Raw genomic sequence first — 15,392 nt, 5'->3', positions numbered from 1 at the left:
CAAAAGAAGAAAAAACCTATACACACAGAAGATTACAGTTACACAGTTATAACAGTTCCCAAACTATCTACTTAACCACACTCCTAACTACACACCCCCTTTGAAGCAACAATCCAAATTGATTCCAAATTTATAAAGTCATCCAACAATATAACCACAAGCACCCACTGGACAATGGGCTTCCAAAGGCTTTTAACACAACTTTGGTTACTGAAACAGGAAACTTCTTCAGGGTGGCTAGAGACTTTTCCCACTAGTCTGTTTCACACGGTGCACCTTTCAAGGTCTCCCACAGCTTTCCAACTTGCTTTAATTGTATTGGATCCCCTTTTGATCTGTAAATCTGATTGTTTCAACTTGTCTTTAGAAGTTACTTTTCCCAGAATATAAAAATCTTTCATGCTATCATTATGGCCAGCACTTTTGGGGAAAAATTAACATAATTACTTTACCTTATTAATCTTGCCAGTTGTACACATTTTCCATATCCCTTGGAAAATCAAACACTTCTCCACTTATCTAAAAATGCAAATTCCATTCACATCGTATCCACTGACCTCATCCTAGCTTTACTCATCTCCATTTCAAATGCCTGTTTTACACCTAACTACTTTGATAATTTAAACCTTGCAGTCTAATCATCTCTAGTTTAATTAAATTAGCCACACACCCAGAACCATATACACACACCAACATAAGCCTGCTTTAAAGTATCCCACAGTAATATTAGGAAAAATGTTAGTTCTGTTAACCCACACCATCTCTTTGTAGGCTGTTCATTGCTTTGTTATGGTTTTGCTTGCCTGGGCCAAATCTGTTCGTTCTCATTTGAAATTGGCCATTTTCCAATTAGGTATTTTTACTCAAGTCCTTTTCCATAGCTAGTATAACCCTTATGGTACAATGATTACTGTTCTCTAAATGTTTCCCTACTGACACTTGATCCATTTAATCCATCTCATTCACTAGAACCAGGTCTAGCACGGAAACATATTGATCAAGAAAATTCTCCTGAACACATTTTAAGAACTCTTCCCCACTGCCCTTCTCAGTATTACTACCCCAGTTTATATTAGGATAATTAATATTTGTGCCTCTGCAATTTCCCTGTAATTTGCTCCTTTCTATTCCACTAGTGTGTGGCTTTATAGATTACACATATAGCACCTTATGTAGCACTTTGTGCAACTTCAGTATATTTGAAAGCACCTTGTAGCCAATTGAGTAATTTTGGAATGTAGTCACTGTTGTAATGTAGGGAAATGGTCATGACCACCTGGGGGCTATACAGCTTAGCATTTCACACAATTATAGGGATTTCTTTGCTGTTAAAAGTTTCTTTTAATATTTTATGTTTTTAAGCTTCTACTAAATGAATATATTGGAAAACTTCTCTCAAACTATATTAATTTTTCCTTTACAGCTCTCTGCAGTGGATGACCCAGAGAAAGGGCAACCCTGTAATGTATGTGGAGACCAGTGTCCTGGGTTAACATTACATAATTGGAGGTATTAACATTTTTGGTCCTTTTGAACAACTATTTATAAATAAGCAGCCCATTTGTTATATTTGCATAATTGTGCATCTCAGTTGTCTTTTATAATGCAATTCTAAAACCGATTTTTCAAAACAAATGAAGATGGTAGAAACTAAAATCATCTAAAAAAGTGAATACTTCAAATCTTTTACTTTTTTTTTCCCGACCTTGGATACATGTTAAATATATATGTGGTTGGCTCTTTGATTACAAGGCATGGGACTCAAGATATGGAATTGTGCAGAAGTTTGTTTAGAAGCAAACTTTGCAAATATACAATTTGTGCACAATATTGTTACTTTGCCACAATAACAATGAAAAAAAATCATTTGAATTTTGGTTGTATTTTTATCATGGCTTTCACCCTTTCCCAGAAAGTTGTGAATTATGAATGATAGAATGGGTTGCTCCTATTCATTCTTTGGCACATAGGTAGCATTTGAGCTTATTAAGTATACAAGGAAGTTGTATCTTAAAAAGAACTAATACTGTATATTTGTATTGAGACGTGTTCTGTATTGTATCACTTCAGTTGTAATGCATGGTAAACCGATACTTGGTAAATGTGCATGGATTATATGTGTATGATCGAGATAAAACATGGAGATGATAGAGAAGAGTGAATATGCAGCCTAGCTCTGTACTTGCTATTAGAGGAACAGCAGGCCCTCATTTACACTAGGGGAAAAATACAAACATAAAAGAATGTTTTAATGGGTTCTACATTTGTGAAAGAACCATAAACAAGATTTTAAGTCAGGGACCATTGCATATCAAAGTTTGTTGTAAAAGATTCTCTTGAGTAAAATTTTATCATTAAAGATGTTTATACCCTGTACTTTTTGGTGTACCTTTGGGAATCTAATTGCTTTCTGCTAGTTAAAGGTTGGAAAATGGTTACTGTATTTTAATGGATAACTTTTATTGGGCAAAGAACAAAGCAATGCTACGCTAGTCAGCATTATTGACAATAGACTTTCCTCAAGTCTAGGTGAAACAAATTGTTTATTCGTCATTTCTTCTCCTCCATGACGCATGGTGTTTCATTAGAAATTGTGTATCATCTGAGGATCGCTTTTGGGATATTTGATCCTTCATCCCAACACTTCCCTGTGGCACAGATATCTCTTCTGTAAATCTTCTAATTAATCTAAAATTGAGTATTGCTGAAAAAATACATTTTTTTACAATTTTACAATTACAATTACATATTTTACAAATACAAAGCTTTTCATCTTGCAGTCATCAGGACAATCGCAAGAATACCAATGTCAGGGGAAGCAACAACTTTATACTGTATGAGAAAAGTGTGCTGATTGGTTGGCAAGTGGACTCTGGTAGAGGCGTTGCCATTGGAGAATGCCCCAGTTAATGATGACTAACAGTTAACTGCCAAGAACTGTTTGAAATTTAAACCAGGCAACTTGACTCTGGTCAAGGCATTCCCCTGAGGAATGAAGCAGCGAATGGCTATCACTTGTTTAGCTGAAACAGGCACAATGTGTGTACATGTTCCTTCTGTCTGCAAAGAACAAGGGCCCTGTGTATCAATATATGTAGCTTCCAGCACTCATACATATGGCACACTACGAGCCCAACTGATGATTTTAAATAATCACACTGGCACTGAAATTCATATTCCACATTACTCATTTGTGTGACAGGCAGAATGTCTTTTAACTTGACGGCAAAAAAAATTTGAACAGGTGAAGCTAGCTGTTTCACGCTGCTACAATGCAGTAGCGACACAAATGGTATTCGCCACTAATAGGATGTTGCCATGAAGCAAAAAGGCATTCTGCCTATCACGCATGTGAGTAATGTATAAGAATTTCAGTGTCTGTGAGATGCTAGGTATGTAGGCCTTGCGTCTCAAAGACTGGCCGATCGTATCAAGTAATATGTCCCTTCCACTGCTCGCAATGGGCATGGTACAGACCGTACCCAACCAGCCCCTGCTTGCAAAACTCAAATCACAGTATCCAACATTAGATGTGATTTCACGATTGGACAACATTTGCTAAACAATCCTTGTGTGCTAAAAATTACACTGGCAACCAATTTTAGATTGTCGATTGTGTTCGCAATGTGGTTCATTTGGGTGTACTGGAAGCTTCATGTATTAATACACAGGGCCCTGTTCCTTGCAGACAGAACATGTACACACATTGTGCCCGTTTCAGCTAAACAAAATAAGTGATAGCCATTCGCTGGTTCATTCCTCAGGGCAATGCCTTGACCAATCGGAGTCAAGTTGCCTGGTTTAAATTTCTAAAGATGCTTGGCAGTTAACTGTTGCACACCACTAACTGGTGTAATCGCCATGGCAATGCCTGTACCAATCAGAGTCCACTTGCCAATCAATCAGCACACTCTTCTCATACAGTATAAAGTTGTTGCTTCCCCGACACTGGTATTGTTGCAATTGTCTCGATGATTGCAAGACGAAAAGCTTCAACAAGAAGTCTTTTTTCAGCAATACTCAAGTTCTGTATTAATAAATGACTTTAATTTAAACTTAATCTAATTATAGCTTTATAAAGTTCTAATTTATGCACAAAATAATGGGGGGTTTTTCTGGTTCAGTTTTGTGATTATTTCTATATGTGGAATTAAAAAATGTTACCTGCAATAAACTTCTGTTTACTTTTTTCATTTCTGCTTTATTTTAAATCTCAGAGGCGCCCTGGAAGAATTTGAGGCGGTGTTAGGTTGCTATTTATAATTCATACCCTAAATTTAGGATGCAGTAAATGTGTTATTCATAAAAATTTGGATCATGATAAACGTTGGACCGTGTTGCATTATGAAAAACAAATAAAAAATGTACAACTCATGGAAGTAGTTGAAAAGGTAATGCATACATATATTTTCCTTGTTGAAGGACAGTTAAATATTTTAAGACTTGGGGAGAACAGCCAGGTCCATGAATGATTAAAAATGAATAGAATTTTTGACATCATGTAGTGGTTTGTGTTCTTGACAAAATAAAATGTCACCATAGTACTAATAACTTAACCTCTATAATGGTTACAATAGCAATATCCTAAGTTTACACTTTCTAGTTCAATATATTTAGGAGATATTAGTGAAATGTTGAAAAGTTTACAATGGCAGTACCCTTTCCTACCATTAAGGCAAATTAGGAATGATTTGAATAACTATAATTCTACTATAACACAAGTTGGAGTGTCAGACACTTAGAAACTTCTACTGGGATATAAAAATCTGACACAATCATTTGCTCCAAATCAAGTATGAACTCTTTTTTTAGAAAAATCTTTTGTAAACATTTGTGTCCACTGATAATCATAAAAATGTAACACTGGGAGGAATGCTATATATGATGAAACAAATGTGCACCATTTTCCAACTGATAGAAAGCTATGCCTGTCCTACTGCATAATTGTTCACCAAGAGCTATACAAATACAGCTTAAACTCAGTTAATATCCCATTTTAGCCGTTGGAATGCTGAGAAGCCTTTGGTCTTTGCACGATTGCATGGCTGAAACTAGCATACAGCTTGGGAATTGCTCAATGTCTGCTTTCAGCAGATTGTCCAGAGTTGGAATTCTCCATGAGGAATCCTCGTCCAATATCCATGTCCTACAATTACACAGTATTGCTGATTGCAACACCTTGTGTTGCATTACTAGACAAACATATAATTGAATGTTTTGGCTTCATTTTGAAAATAATTACATATTCATACTTTTTTTAGTTGAACAGGCTTTGTATGTTATGATAGTATGGGATTGAGTGCATGTTTAATGAGACTCATTACAACTCGTTCTGGCATAAAAAGTTGCTATTTGATCTGCATTATTTGATAATTAGGGGCTAATCTAAATCTAACTGACTTGATTATATATCTTGAAGAGTTAGTTTCTTTTTAAACTGCATGGTCTATTGTAGAACTTAAGGAAGGATTACTCAAACATTAAGGTTTATATTAGAATTTGAAGAAAATATATAGAGCTATTTGAATATTATTTAAGTAACATTATGCAAGTTTGTTCTTCATCCATATTGTGAAGGTTTAACACGTCTGCTTCAGTTCCTTTTTCTTTTCCCTCCAATGTGTCACATAGTGTCATTGATTTGGAAAATTCTAAAATGTCGTTTCTTGGCTTCTTGGATGGCATGCTTGCCAAAGATGCAAGAGGCTGTTGACTACACTCATGTGGTTATCAGAGTGCTGGTGAAAGATAACATAGCCTACATGAACAGAAACAGAAATAGCCACTATTCCCTAAATGTGTAACCAGTATGTGACCAGAGGCATAAGAATCTGTTAAAGTATCCTGACAGTCACTCGTGCATAAATAATGAGGAAATTGTGTCACAAGTTTGTGTTGCAAATTCAAGGCAAGTCATTGGATAGCTTCTCAGCGATTAAGGGTTACCCTCTCTAAACTCTCGCTCCTCATCATCATGCTGAGGAACATAAGAACATATAGGACCAGGAGTAAGGCATTTAGCCCCTCGAGCCTGCTCTGCCATTCAATAAGATCATAGCTGACTGATTTGTGACCTTAATTCCACTTTTCCTACCTGTCCGCCTTAACCCTTGACACCTTTTTATAGATCAAAAATCTGTCAAACTCGGCCTTAAATGTAGTCAATCATCTGCCTCCTCTGCTCTCTGGGGTAGAGAATTTCAAAGATTAATGATCCTCTGAGAGAGAAATTCCTCCTCATCTCTGCCTTATATGGGAGATTCCTTAATTTAAAACTGTGCCTCCTAGTTCCAGATTCCTCCACAAGGGGAAACATCCTCTTAGCATCTTCCCTGAAAAGCCCCCTCAGGAGCTTATGTTTCAATAAGATCAGCTCTCATTCTTCTAAACTCCAATGAGTATAACCCCACCTACACAACCTTTCCTCATAAGACAATCCCTTCATCCCAGGAATTAGCTTAGTGGACTTTCTCTGAACTGCCTCTAATGCAAGTATATATATCCTTAAATAGAGACCAAAACCATATGCAGTATTCCAGTTGTGAGCTCAACAATGCCATGTACGGTTGTAGTAAGATGTCCTTACTTTTATACTCTGTCCTCCTTGCAATAAAGGCCATTTGCCTTCCTAATTGTTTGCTGTATCTGCATGCTAAATCTTTGTCATTCATGTACAAGGACGCCTAGATCCCTCTGTACCTCAGCATTCTGCAGTCTCTTTCCATTTAAATAATAGTCTCCTCTTCTATTTTTTCCCACCAGAGCAGACAACCTCACATTTTCCCACATTATACTCCATCTGCCAAATTTTTGTCCACTTAACCTATCTATGCCCCTTTGCAGACTGTCCTCCTCACAACTTCCTTTTCTATCTATCTTTGTATTGTTATCAGCTAATGCAGAAGGCCAAGGCCTCTGTGGCAGAAATGTGAACTGCTCCTTGGGAAGCAGACAAAGTTATAGAGGTAAAAGTAAAATACTGCGGATGCTGGAAAACTAGAACAAAATACGGCGGCTGTGGGAAATCTAGAACACAGAACAAATCTAGAACAAGTTATGGAGGCCTCCGTTGTGCATGTCCTCCAAAGGTTTTCTTTGAGGTGCCTCCCTTTTCAGGGTTTGCTGTAGCAAGGAGATTCCCTTCTTGAATGGTGCTTTACATGCTTGTGACAAACCTCAACAGACCAGACAGGTGTAGCACATTTTGTGACAGTCTGCAATGCCTGCACATGAATTCAATGTTCCATTAGCATCCTTTGCTCAATATCACAAAACCTATTTTCAGACACTATCTGATGCCTTTATGCCCTCTAATCAGTGATGTCATATCTTCCACTTTTCCCTGGGCAACTGTGTATTTTGTATCACTCAATGCAGCATCCTATCACTAGTCAGAGGTTCTTGAACACACGTCTCTGAGCTGACATTTCAAAGTGATGGAGTAAATAAAAGTGTGGATGATTAGTGATGATGTATGAGCAGAGCAGCAGTCAGAATGGAAGGGCCCCTCATCTATGCCAGTAAACTGTTTCATCTGGATGAAAGACAGAGTATCAGAAGTTAACATTAGACTGTTCATCACTGTGATGCATTGAATCTTGCAACATAAAGTACAACCGTCATCGCCTAGCTGAGTGAGAATATTGTCCACTGAAGCCTCAGAGGCTAGAACTTTTTCATTATGCTCTAACCTTTTTTGTGCCACTTGCTAATCAATCTCTCCATTTCTAAATCCTGCTGCTGCTGGGAACCCTACGATGCTGACTGCCTTCTTGTATGGGCCAGATTGTGTATTTTTTCCATTCCTTCTGCTATAGACTTTTTGCAATACGTATGCTGCCAACATTGTATGTCCATCTCGTTCTACTCCTGTGTGAGTTTGGATGGGAACACAGTGACTACTTGCAAACTAAAAATTGACGTGTAAGAGGACCGGTTGTGATTGTTTCAGTGGGAGGCATATGGCTTGTTGGTAGTGATGCATTATTTAGTAGGGCAGTAAATAGATTGTGAAATACCATGCTCAAACAGAGTTGACAAAGTCTACAGACAGCACGTGAACTCTGAGTCATTGATTGTGTCAAGAGGACAACTAAGGAGGTGGTGCATGGAAGACTTTTAATGGGCTATTCTGGTCAAGTTGGTAATTTTTTTCAGCACTGAATTGGTTATCAAAGGGTTGCAGAGGTAGCATCAATTGATGTAGCCAGCTGCCCAACAACTTACTGTGCTGCTAATGTGGCATAAGATGGTCTCTTTCCCTATATACAAGAGAATTCTGCTTGCCTTGTCCTCTTCCAGTAGTAGCTGTGCGTCACTGTTTAAGTTGGAGGCTCACTTTCCGGTAGGTCTTCTGTCGTGGCTTTTCAATTCCTCTCTCTTGTCTTCAAATGCTGCCACTTCCCTCTCTTTAAACTGTTATAGGTTTTTTAAGTCCTTTAGCGGTGTGCCATCATTTTCAGGTAGGTCTGTGTGAGGAGCCGCCAAAATATAGGCTAATGGGCTGACCTTGGGGAAATCTGTTAGAGTTAGTGGATGGACTGAGGTAGATATGAGATTCGACAGGGAGAATGGGATAATGGAAAAACCATGTTTGTAATGCTGGCTATCTCAGCAGTAATTTGCTTTATTTGCATTATAAAGCATCTATTTGATAGTGTATGTAAGCAACATATACTTGTAGAAACACTGCCAAATTCAATTCCAAAATTGGAATGAATAGCAACATAAATATGGTGAGTTGCAGTAGCCAAGAGGAACAGATGCATTTGCTGTTATGGATAGAGTTGTGTTGCTAATATTTTTCTGGTTTGTATTTCCATTTATTTCCTTGCACCTAAATTGACATTGCCATGAAATTTACCTCTGGAGTGTCTCTTACGCCATTGAATTTAGTCAGTTTATAGGGCAAAAGCAGGTAAGGTTTTTAATCTATGTATATTTCAGTTGAAATTATTTGTTATTTTTGTTCTCTTTTTGGAGCTATATTGCTTTTTCTTACGTAAAGTAGCATCAACATTGTACAGAAACCCAGGGTCTTTGACTGGATTTCATTGTGTGCTTTCAGGCATTTGTGTTCTAAAGAAATTAGTTGTTTTTGTATTCTCTGTCTCAGGTGACCACCATTGACATGAAGATCCCTTGGGCTGATTTTGGTGTCTTATTTACAGAAATGATTTACCCAAGTTTTTTTTATAATCTTGATAATTTTTTCTTGACAGCAATGCAAAGTGTCCTTGAAAGAAAGTACAATTCTCAATGTCTGTCTGTTGAAACATGATAGCATAATTACAGTTAATGTAGTTCTACCTGAACACAACCAGAGAATGGTTACAGCACTGAACGAGACCATTTGGCCAGTAATGTTGGTGCCGGTTCTCAGCAAGAGCAGCTCAGCTAGCCCCACTTCTCAGCCTTTTCCTGTAGCCCTGGAAATATTATCTCTTCATATAATTATCCAATGCTCTTTGGAAAGTCATGATTGAATCAATTTTCACTGCACTTGTCAGGCAGTGCATTCCAGATACTAACCACTTGCTGCTTTAAAAATAAGTGTGTTCTCATGTTGCCTTTGGTTCTTTTGCCATTCACCTTGAATCAGTATCCTCTGGTTCTCTTTTTCTGCCTGTGGGAACAGTTTCTCCCCATCTACTCTGCCTAGATCACTCATGACTTATCACTCTCTTCTCAGCGGTGTCTAACGAAAACAGTCCCAGCTCTTCCAATCTATCCACGTCACTGAAGCCCCTGAGCCCTGGAACCAATCATGTAAACCTTTTTTGCATCTTCTCTAAAGCCATTACATTTTCTGAAGTATGGAGCCAGAATTGGGCACGCTACTCCAGTTAAGGCCAAGCCAGTGTTTTATAAAGGTTCACCATGGGCAGAATTTTATGTTCCCCCGCTGACGGGTTTGCTAACAATTCCTCTGGTGGCCCTCCCACCCACCGCTGACCTTGCAATTTTTTGGGATGGCCTAGGGTTTTTGCTCCAATTGAGGCCTTTAAGTTACCAATTATTGGCTGCTTAAGGGCTGTTCGTTGCCCAGCCTCAATTCTGAGGATGGCAGGGGGGGTTCAGGGCTGGGAGAAGCCTCTCTCAAGGGCCCCCTTTCCACATCAAGCGATGCTAATAAGTGATGTAGACAATGATGTATCAGTGACATCAGCAGTCATGTGTTAGACACTCCCTGTCTCCTGCTCTCTCCCTCTCTGTCCCCCGCCCCCGTCACTGTGTAGAGAATGGAACACACTGTACTCAGGAGAGATATTACCTACTCTGTAACCTGTCGTGTATCTAGTGTTAACAAACTAGTTTATAGCAAGTATCCGAGTAAGACTACAGTCTGGCTAGGGAAGATAAGTCACGCACACCAGAAGCCAGGAACCATGCCAAGAGTACACAGAACACTGTGGCAGTGCGAAGCATGGTAACAGCCGTGGTGATAACAATCTAGCCAGAGATTGGTAGCATCGACGGAACCGCAGCAAGAGAGTGAAGGAAAACTTGGTAGCAGCTTGTACTTACAACCCTATGGAAGGAGGCAGCAAACTGGAGAGAGGTAACGATGTCCATACCCGGTGATCAGTCACTGTCCCTACCCCACCCGTTTGAATGTCTCGAGGCTTCCCAGAGGCCTGAAGTGGGAGTTATGGAAGAGGCACATCCTTCGTATTGAGCAGCTTTGGACCTCCACCATAAGGACAGAAGCACCAAGCCAGTTTGTTTCTTTATGCTGTGGGTCCAGTAGCAGATGACATTCTCCTGAGGCAGGAGGTGAAGGAATCCTCTGCAGACTTGACACCATTCTCAAAGCCTTCGATGCATATTTTTGTCCTCCACAGAACCTCACTTTAGATCAAATGGTTCAAAATCCGAGAAAGGCCAAACTCAGAAATTAATCGGGCTATAATTTGTTGAGACTCTAGATGACTCCGTTAACTGGGTCGGCCCAAGGGCAGCGGCCCCACACATACAAAAGCCCACCAAAATGGGCGAAAGGACGAGAAACCCCAGGGCATCCACTTTGAGATGCTTACTTTGTGATGCAATGAAACAACATAGATGCTAAGAGGGCATGGAATGTTTCCAGTGTGGGAAGACTAAAGAATATTTATGAGACGCACTCCATCCAAGAAATTGGAAGTCAAGCCAGAGTGAAATTACAGAGTTTCTAGGGGAAGTAAATGGTCTTAATCAAGACTACTAGTCAGTTACAGTGCAAGTTAAAGGCCTCAATACCAACTTTAGAATTGATACTGGAGCTGGCATTAACAATATGAACTGATGATCTAGACTGGCTTTAGCCAATACCTCTTCACCCATCAGATATCAAATTGTGAGGTCCAGTTGACACAAACCTTCCAATAAAAGGCAGGATAATTGCTCCTCTTCGTTACAAGGAGCGACAGACTGTTGATTCTCTTTGTTGTTCACGATTGAGTGGCGGTGTTGGTGTACTAGGAATTCTGGGAAAACCAAATGATGACCAGCTTTTCACCAACTCCATGTTTTTCATGGAACAATCTTTGACATTTATGTAGAACCAGTGGATTTTCAGTCTGCAGCAGCTGAGGTGGTTTAGTCGATCAGTGATTTACTTTCCATCAGAGACACCATCCACTAGATCCTGGGTGGTTATTGAGGTTATCGATCTCTCTGTTTTTTACGAAGCTAGGTCAGAGGTGGCAATACAGAAGGCACTGCAGCAGACAGTGGCCATCTGCAAGATGACCCTTTGGACCCGAGTTGGCTCTTTCCCAAAGATGGTATGAGGAAGAGGTGTTGCAGCACTAAGTGATCTGTTGGAGGATGAGATCCGACTGGTTGGTCTGTATTCCAATTGACAGACACACCATCTGAAGTCCCTATGTTGTCTTTTTCAAGGAGTCAGCTGTGTTTCTTGTGGCAGAGCAGTATTCAGATCTTTATTCTACTGAACTTACCAGTGCAATACCTTGTACATCGCTGGTTAACTGTGAAGAGTCTTCCAGGGAGAACAGCGTGCTTGATTCCAGGCTTGAGTCCATAGAGGATCATACTGTCAAAGAGTTGGTAACACCGATTTCCAGGGGTGAAAGTCAATTGATGCCCATACTTCAGCCCCAGCTGAAATTCATCTTCCACTAGAACTGTGCTTCAGCACAAATGCCAGCCAAAATCTTCAGAGCTCCTAAAGCTTCAGATTCCTCTACAGGAAATTCACCTTTATATCTTAGAAATTCAACACATTGTAGAGCATGGTGTTGTCTTATTCTCAAAAGTTCTTCCCAGTGCCCATGGTGGAACAGCCTCGCACATAGAAAGGTATAATAATGTAACCACTGCCTACAAAAAATAGACATTCTTTCCAAAATGTCATCAGGAAATCATCTCTTCTTCGTTTCCTGGGATTCCTACAGGAACTTGCCCATTTTCTTCTCATCATCTAGATTCGATAGAATCTCAGATCTTCAATGTCTTTTTAGTCATCGATGCAGCAGTGAATGATATGGCTGTAAGAGTCTTCTTTGGAATTGAAGATCATTTGTCTTCTCTGCTCTTTCTCATGTGTTCTTTGAGGGAGTAGACCATTCCTCAAAGTCCTAATTTTTTTCTTCTAGTTCGAGAGTTCAAGATTTGAAGTCCTCCATCTTCTCTCTGGGATCAGTCTTTCATTCACAAAGGTCCTTTAGAGTTCAGCAGTCCTAAAGTCTACACTCAGAATACCAGCAGTCCTGCAAAGTTACTGTCCTATTTCACTGATGCTGATGCCCTCCAAGGAAAAGAAGAATGCCCGCACATCTCCAAGATGCCTTCCCTAAGGGCCGAGAACACTGGGAGACTGAATCCCTCATAACAGTGACTTGGGTGAGTTTGGGAGGGTTGGGGGGGTGGCGGTGGTGAGTGGGTGGATGGGCAGGATGGTGGAGAGGAAGTGTAGGTGTAGAGTGGGGTAGAATCTGTAGCGGTAAAAGGGAGTTACAGAAATGCGATGTAAATAGTGAAAACATAATTTCATATTGTTAAGTTGATAGAACACTTGGGGAGGTGTACTGTAATGGGTTAATAGAATAGAGATGTCAATGAGTGTCGTAGACTATGATGTATCAGTGACGTCAGTCATGTGCTGGACTCTCGAGAGGATGGAGCACACTGGAATCAGGAGAGACGTACCTACTCTAACCTGTCTTATATCTTATGTTAATAAATCTGTTTAAAGCAAGTACCAGAGTAAGACTACAGTCTGTCTAGGGAAGATAGGTCACGTATACTAGAAGCCAGGAACCATGCCAAAAGTATACAGAGTGTGGTGGCGGTACAAAGCAATTTCAATCTATCTGTAGTCCATATTACCTAAAAATTATGGCCTTTCAGATGTTGTTTCAAGTGAGAAAATGCAGCTTCACTGGCAAGCTTTTATATTTATTCTAGCTTCTTTATTTTATGTTGAGATTTCTTACTGTTATTACAATTCAACAGTAATATGTTGAAGTCAAACCTAGGCAATTTCCACTGATAGCCATGTAGGATTGGAAGGTTATGGTATCACAAGTTAGATGTTCTATTGCATGTAGGATGACATATTAATAGCACTGAGTTACAGGACTATCAACAGGTAATTGCTTTTGGCAATCTATTTTTGCTTCTATGGTTTATAGCTTATCTAACATCTTTAAATATAGCTATATGACTGAATGTAAGTTTTAATCTCCATCCCAGCCATTTATTTTTAGATATAGCATGTACTGATTTATTTGGAGAAAACGTTTTATTTCTCCATTGGTAGTATTTTAGAATTCTGCATTAAGTGCATTTTGTTTATAAAAGACTTGCATTTATATAGCATCTTTTATGATCCAAGACATCCTAAAGCACTTTACAGCCAATTTGTAGTCACTGTTGTAATGTAGGAAACACAGCGACTAGTTGGCACGCAGCAAACTCCTACAAATAGCAATGTGATAATGACCAGATAATCTGTTTTAGTGATGTTGATTGAAGACACCAGGGATAATTCCCCTGCTCTCATAGATATGGCGCCATGGCATCATTTACGTCCGCCAATTGAGCAGACAGAGCATTGGTTAATAGCTCATCTGAAAGATGACCCTAAAGACAAAGCAGCACTCCCTCACTACTACACTGGAGTCAGCTTAGATTTTTGACCTCCTTTGGAGTGGTTCTTGAACCCACAACCTCCTGACTCAAAGGCAAAGGTTCCACCAACTGTTCCAGTGGTTCTCAACCAAAAGATCCATGAGAAGGATTCAGTGAGCTCACAGTGGAGGAGGGAGAGAGAGCCATCACCACCCCTGCATTGTTTGCAAATGCTCCACTTGATGTATCCAGACTGCCTCTCCTCCCTGCGACAGCGACACCACTTTAGCCTGGATTTCTATTCACTGTACTTCTGATGTTGAGCCACACAGTGGGGACTAGCCTGCTCTATGCCTCCTTCCCTCATTGTTGGCCACCCACATCCTCCCTGACTGTATGTGTTGGGAGGGGAAGCAGCGCTGTGGAACATCAGTAACAGTGTTCCTCGTGCTGTGCCTGGTAGTGGAGAGGATTGAAAATAACGCACCTGACATGTGTTTTGAGTGAAATTAAACAGATTAAAATAATACTTAAACAGGTTTTAAATATAAATGGGTCTGATGCAAAAAAAAATTGAGCCTAAATAGAAAAGGGATTGGCGGGTCAAAATGCACACCATTTAATTATGTGACAGAGGCATACTGGAAACAACCTTGCAGGTGCTGTAGTCACACAGATGTCTGGGATATGTCAAACATCAGCCACACTGAAGTTCCCACAATCCCTGCTTGTTTGCCAAAGGCAAGGCAGCAATGCCTTGAGCAGAGAAACATTGCCATGAAAACTCAGTCGTGCCTGCAAGGGGTCTGCTTTCCAGTGTGCTCTCCGATCCAGAAGATTTATTTTTAAGCTGGTTGTGGACAGTACTGTTGAATTTTCAAACACTAAAAGTGTTTGACCAATTTAGCTTCATAATAATATGTTTAATTGAATAACTAATTCTTAAACATTTAAGATCATGTTGCATTACAGGGGTGGATTTTTTTATAATACAGGAGGAGGAGGGCCTCAGAAGTAAAAAGGCTGGAAACCCTGAACTGAGCCTTGGCAGCTTGACTATCTTAAGATAATACTGTAGTATTAGTAATGTCGTGCCAAAAACCATTGAAACATTTAATATGCTAGAAATGTATGCAGCACTGCTGCAGCAATAAATAAAAAAATGAAATAAATTTATAAGAGTTGCCACAATTCTTTACAATGCCTTTTATTTAAATGGTAGTTTGTGTAAGGCAAGAATTGTATATTTTCCTCCATACCACTCCACATTTAAGAAGAAACCATGAAGTGAAACTTCAGAGATTTTTACTAGC

General features: G+C 39.6%; 1 protein-coding gene across 1 annotated transcript in view; it reads left to right on the top strand.

The window, feature by feature from the left end:
* The window catches only part of prickle2b (prickle homolog 2b), a 299,600-nt gene that overhangs the window by 3,581 nt on the left and 280,627 nt on the right, over window positions 1-15,392 (top strand). The window contains exon 2 of the mRNA XM_078543656.1: window positions 1,424-1,509. Within this exon, the coding sequence (XP_078399782.1) occupies window positions 1,424-1,509 (86 nt within the window). The remainder of the gene's footprint in view (window positions 1-1,423; window positions 1,510-15,392) is intronic.

Source organism: Cetorhinus maximus, chromosome 6 (assembly GCF_964194155.1).
Source record: "Cetorhinus maximus chromosome 6, sCetMax3.hap1.1, whole genome shotgun sequence".
Taxonomy (NCBI): domain Eukaryota; kingdom Metazoa; phylum Chordata; class Chondrichthyes; order Lamniformes; family Cetorhinidae; genus Cetorhinus; species Cetorhinus maximus.
The sequence above is the reverse complement of the archived record's forward strand: the minus strand, read 5'-3'. Positions and strand labels throughout refer to the sequence as shown.